Source organism: Nematolebias whitei, chromosome 3 (assembly GCF_014905685.2).
Source record: "Nematolebias whitei isolate Nwh7 chromosome 3, NemWhi1, whole genome shotgun sequence".
Lineage (NCBI taxonomy): Eukaryota > Metazoa > Chordata > Actinopteri > Cyprinodontiformes > Rivulidae > Nematolebias > Nematolebias whitei.
The window spans coordinates 44,282,347-44,288,390 of NC_056500.1; the positions used below are offsets into that span (position 1 = coordinate 44,282,347).

The following is a 6,044-nucleotide window of genomic DNA, read 5'->3' on the forward strand; positions in this document are numbered from 1 at the left end:
TAATCTTCACTGACCGTACAGGTGGCGCGAGGCTAACAGAGCAGGTATCTTTGTTCATCGTAGTTGTCGCCATGAACAGTGGTAAATATAGCTGCTGTAAGCCCAAACTTTGGTCGTTTCAAGTGAGGAGTTGGTGACCGCGCCTCCATCCTATCAGAGCCTGTCCGTCGGTCCTCGGAGGAGACTCTTCTTCAGCCATCGTAAGTCTGCGGGCCCTGATGCCCAACACATCGGAAGGAGCGACCTTCCCCGGGCCGCTAGAGCCGACAGGGCTGCAAAGGCCCGCCGATGGAGCAGAGGAGCCCGGGCTGATCGGCTCCCTGATCCGGGACGGCGCGAGGATGAGGCGGGCCTCGAGCGCCGAGCTGCACCTGCAGTGGACCTGTCCGGTCACACACTCCCGGGAGAAGTTCTACACCGTCTGCTCCGACTACGCCCTCCTCAACCAGGCCGCCGCCGTGTACTGCCCTCCGAAGGGGGCCAGAAACGTGGGCACGAACAAGCAGGACGGCGGCCGCCCGCTGGCGAAGCCCAAAGCCCCGTGTGGCTTCAGCTGTGGTCCGGGTGGAGGGGCCCCTGTGGGACCAGAGGGGGACTGCGACATGGAGGAGGTGTCCTCAGGCCACACCAAGCCCCTCCTGGCCTGGGAGATTGATACGGCCGACTTTAATGCTGCCTACACCAGAAAATTTAGAACCAGTAAGATTATTGTATTATATATTAGAGTTAATATCTTTTGACGTGTGGAAAGGGTTGGAGCAGTTAATATCTTACCTGCTGTAGATAACTTTTTGAACAGCTCATTTTGAAGAAATAGTTAATTGTTTTGTGAAATTTTTTACAATTTTTTGTTAATTTGTTAACAGAAACTATGCTTGAGGAGCAACAAAACTATTTTTTGATCATTTCCAGAGTATAAAAATCTTGAAACACCAACCTTGAGTTTTCATGTTGTCATACTGTAACCTATAACCTCACCCATGACTTGAGGGTGTCATACTCTTCGTGTTGCACGGACATGGTCCGAGTCTAGAGCTAACCAGTATGATCAGCTGCAGGGGTGTCCAGAGCCACTATCCTGCATGTTTTTCCCTGCTCCAGATTCAATGACTGAATTAGCTCTTCAAGTTCTGCAGAAGGCTTTTAATCACCCATTGGCTCAAATCAAGTGTGATGGAGCAGAGAAACATCTAAAACATGCGGGACTGTGGTCCTCGAGGACCAGGATTGGATACCCCTGAGGTAATGGCTAGTGTGAGTAGGACTAAAATACACCCAAAACAGGAAACAAGGTGTGGAGCATACACAAAGCTTACACAATGGGTGCAAAATGTATCAACACAACCACAAGAAGACACCCTCAGGTTGTAGGTTAGATTAGAAGTGTTTTGGCTGTCTACACAAAAACTCAAGGAGCTCCAAAGCTTTTTTTAAAGCAGCTTTGAGACTCCCAAAGCACAGTTTCCATCTGGACACGAGGCTAAAATGATTTAAAATTTGGACAGCCTCTGTGAGCAATGTGTTTTACTGCCATCTTAAAACAACAACTATCTAAAATATTTCATAGTGTGCATGCAGATGTAGTTTTAAAAAGTCAGCTTGACTTTACAGGGTTATTCAGACAGATAATATTCCTGCAGGAAGTACCCCCAGGTTAATCCAAAAGTGCTACAGCCTGCTGCTGCCGCCACTAACCATGCAATTATGTTGAGATAAACATATTATGTTTAACTGATCTGATGCAGTGGGTTTTAAAATAGTGTGTCACATTCACTTTGTCGATTCCTACAAATACTTGGGTATCTTGGTCAATTCACATCTCTCTGTTAAGCTCCACGTGGAAAACTTGGTAAAGAAACTGAAAGTTAAACTGGGTTTCTTTTTCAGAAATAGATCTGTCTAAAGCCCTATTCACACGGGATTAGTTTTACCCAAGGACCATTGTAATCTCTCCAACGTCTGCTTTTTATGTGGCACGTTCGCACGGGATACCCAAAGCCTGAGATTTAGCTGAAATTTACGGACATCTTCCAGATATGATGTTAACGCGCTGCGTTGTCACGACCAGACCAGTCCATATAATGTGTTTAATGTGCGGGCCGGGCCGATCTCAGGCTTTGATGTGATTTTACAAATCAGCACAACGAAAACTAAATAAGAATGTACAATGTAAATTTGTGTTAATCTACTTGAGGAGGACGAGCAGGTCCAACCGTCCGGTTTAAGAGTTAAAAAGAAAAAAGCCATGTTAAGTTCAGATGGTCATCTGTCACTGGCCGTGCACGTGAGCGACCAGTGACCGATGACCCGCCAGTTGAAATGGACTGGAGACCTGTCCAGGGTGTCCCTTGCCTCTCGCACAGTGATGGCTGGACATGGGCACCAGAGACTCCCGCTAACAGAATACGAAGAAGCGGGTATGGATGGATGGGTCAGTTGCACGTGCGCGTCTTCGCACCTCCCGTCATCTGCAGTGAAGGAAGTAGAAGCTCTTAAAAGCTGAAGCAAAAAAGAAAAATCCATTAAAAAAAAAAAGCAGAAGCAAGCAGCGCGTTCATTTAAAATAGTCGCCTTCTATATTTTTCCCAAATGATTTTGCTTAAACAAATTGGATCCTGCGCATTTCTGTCCAAATCACAGAGATGACTATTCACATTGGATTAGTATTACCACAGGACCTCGGAGTTCAGCAAAATATAGTAGGTAATTTGTGGGGGAACTTTCACTTTGCAAATTACTGGCATGGCCGATTCGCACGGGATTAACAATACAGACAATCGCCGTAATTATTACAAATAGCATGTGGTCCCTAGGTAAAACTAATCCCGTGCAAAGAATCGGGCTTCACTCTGAATGCTAGGAAACGCCTTGTAAACAGTGACATTATTTACATGAACGCTCCTACAAGCACCCTGCAGATGTTTATCGCTGTCTATCACGGTGCACTAAGATTCATAACTGGCTAACTACCATACCACCACTGCACCCTGTATTCACTGGTTAACTGGTCATCATTAACTTCATGCAGACTCTCCCACTGGTACATTTTCATCTTTAAATCACTTCTTGGTCTGCTGCGTTCTTACATCTCCTACAGCGTGCACTCTCAGGACATTATTACCTGCAGTGTTCCAGTGGCAAAAGCAAAAGGGCCTTCTCCTACGCCGCTCCTGTTTCCTGGAATATCTTGCAAAAAGATCTGAAGTTCTTAACCTTGACTTCTCTAAGGGATTTTAAACAACTGTTAAGTTCCTGGGAAAAAACAATCCAGACATGTTCCTGTTTTTAGTATTTTATATTGCTTTATAATGTAGCTGTTTTTGTTTCATTTTTTAAAATACCATTTTCTTTTTTTGTTCTTCTCAATATGTATGCTTTTTATGATTGTCCACTGTTGTCATCATTCTTTGTTAAAATCAGGTGTCTCTTGTAAATAAGTCCCCGAGGCTCAGTGGGATTAACCTGTATAAATAAAGGTTGAATGTCCTGTGATGGACTTGCGACCCGTCCAGGGTGTACCCCGCCCCTCGCACAATGATTGCCGGACATGAGCACCGGTGACTCGGGTAAAAGATAATGGATGAAATATTGGAGATTAAAGTTGTTTGAAGACGGCAGCAATTATCTTTGATCTTCGCTGTCCTCAGACTAGCCATTAGCTCGTCAGTTGACTGAGCTGTTTCTAAAATTAGAGCCCGTTTAAAGAGCTGTCTACAACAAGTAAGATAAATATCGTTGGTTACGTACTGTAACCCCAGATTCTATGAATATAGGCGTAGCCCTTTAAGGCTGTCGCTGATGGGTTTATCCCGTTATGCGTTGCATAAGCACTGAAAAAAATTAGTCCACGCCCACCTGCTGTGTGGGCCCCACCCGGTCCGTATAAATTACGTTAAGAGCGGGAAATCGGCTCCCAAAATAGCTTTTTTCTTCAGCCATTTAGGAGCCAGTGAGGCCCGACGCTTAAAGGGCTACGCCTATATTCATAGAATCTGGGGTTACAGTACGTAACCAACGTTCTATGTCATATAGGCTTCGCCCTTTAAGGCTGTCGCTGATGGGTTAAGGGCGAAGCGGATGTGGTCCTCGCCTCACTGGGTCCATTCGAACACAGTAAGAAGCGGAAGCTTGCCCAAAAAACGTCTTGTCACTCAGCTCCCCGTGTGCATAACTACGCATCGCGTAATTATGTGCCATGCACAGACGCATGTTGAGTAACTATGCGTTCTGACAAAGCATGAACGCCCCGGAAAACTTTCAACGTGGAGAAGATGTTGAAAAGAGGGGGGGGGGGGGGGGCATGAACCAACTGGTTCATGGCTGATCAGTATAAACCGATTAATATCAATGAACTGATTATTGGTCAAATGAACTGATTGGTAACAATAGTCATGAACTGATTAGTGACAATAGAACCAAAATTAAATCACAGACACAACTTGTGACTGATAACAACATCTCACACTGTAATGCATGCAGACAGAAGTGAGCTTAAACAGAGTTCCATGAGAACAACAATATTCATTCTGTTAGAGCACTAAGGACAGAATGTGTCATGGAACGAGCCGTCACATCACGTAGGTAAAAGCGAATAAATAAGCAGGTTGTTGACCATGCAGCCGCAGTGCAAATGTCCTGCATTGACATACCATTATGCAGAGCAGTCGAAGATGCGATACCCCTGGTGGAGTGTGCTTTGAGGTTGACAGGAGGCTCTAAATCTGATGCTCTGTAGGCTTCAGAAAAGGCCTCACACAGCCAGTGTGACAAGCGCTGGGTGGATAACGGGCGACCTGCAGAAGCATCTCTATAATGCACAACCAATTGTTGAGTTTGACACATTGCAGCTGTGCGCGCTATGTAACACGTCAATGCCCGCACCGGACAGAGAAGATGAAAAGATGCTTCTTCTTCTGATCTTTTTTTTTTTTGGTGGTGGGGGGGTCCGGGGTGGGGGGGGGGGGGGAGAGATTAAAGAGCTCGTGATGTTTTAGGCATAAAAGCTGGGTTGGTCTTAAATCAGCTGAGCTGCCCGTCAGCCTGAATTCTAAGGCATGACGGAGCAACAGAGAGGGCAGATAAATTACTTACCCTCTTAGCAGGTGTTAAAACCAGCAGCAGGGCTGTTTTAAGAGACAAGAATTTAAGTGAAAACCTGATCCAGAGGCTCAGATGGAGCTTTGATCAGGGCTCGCAGGACCAGCGTAAAATCCCACTGTGGAGCAAGTGGGCATAAAGCAGGCCTGCATCTCTGTACACCTTTTAGAAAACGTTTCATCAACGGGTGATTAAAAGCTGTTCTGTCTCCGAACCCTTCCTGAAGGGTTGTGTGTGTGCGTCCTCATGCGACGCTTTACACCAGGATTGCTGCGGGGCGTGCGTTGGCACTGGGTTACCACTGGCTCGGTCTGCAGAAACACGTTCATTGTTTGCTGCGAATCACGTGAGCTTTGAATGATTCCACGAGCTGCAATATTAATTCAGACAAAAAAACCCTTCTTTGAGGATGTATGAGCTAAGCCGCTGTGAGGCTTGGGGAGCTGCTGACGCCGCGGGAGCGCGCGTTGGCACTGGAGCGGTCAGGAAGCCGTGCGTGGCATCGGTGAAACGAGACTACCACTGACTCGGTCTGCATAAAACACGTTCATTCTTGGCTGCAAGTCATGTGAACTTCAGAATGATTCCACGAGCTGCAGTATTAATTCAGAAAACCTTCTTCGAGGATAAAAGGGGCAAAGCCGCTGTGAGGCTTGTGAAACTGCTAACGCCGCGGGAGCGCGCGTTTGACATCACTGCAATGACAAAACTTGTGTCGTTTCTGCCGATAGCGAAATACGTTGCTGAGCTCGTACCGTGATCTCACGTGAACGTTGACGTGAACGGCGGTTGTTGAGAGCTGCGTGCGCGCCTTCATGCCGCGGGGGCGCGCATCGGCACCGCTGACAGTGAATGAAAAACAACCTTAAAAAGGCTCATTCGTGATGAGTGTGGGTGATGGGGCCGCTTGTCAGATAACCATGCTGACAGTCTGGCTAAAGGACACT

At 46.6% G+C, this 6,044-nt stretch overlaps 1 protein-coding gene across 1 annotated transcript in view; it reads left to right on the plus strand.

Annotated features, from left to right (window-relative positions):
- The first annotated feature begins 218 nt into the window (after positions 1–218).
- The window catches only part of LOC119407529 (basic immunoglobulin-like variable motif-containing protein), an 18,432-nt gene continuing 12,606 nt past the window's right edge, over positions 219–6,044 (plus strand). Inside the window, exon 1 of the mRNA XM_037674353.1 lies at positions 219–699. Within this exon, the coding sequence (XP_037530281.1) occupies positions 219–699 (481 nt within the window). The remainder of the gene's footprint in view (positions 700–6,044) is intronic.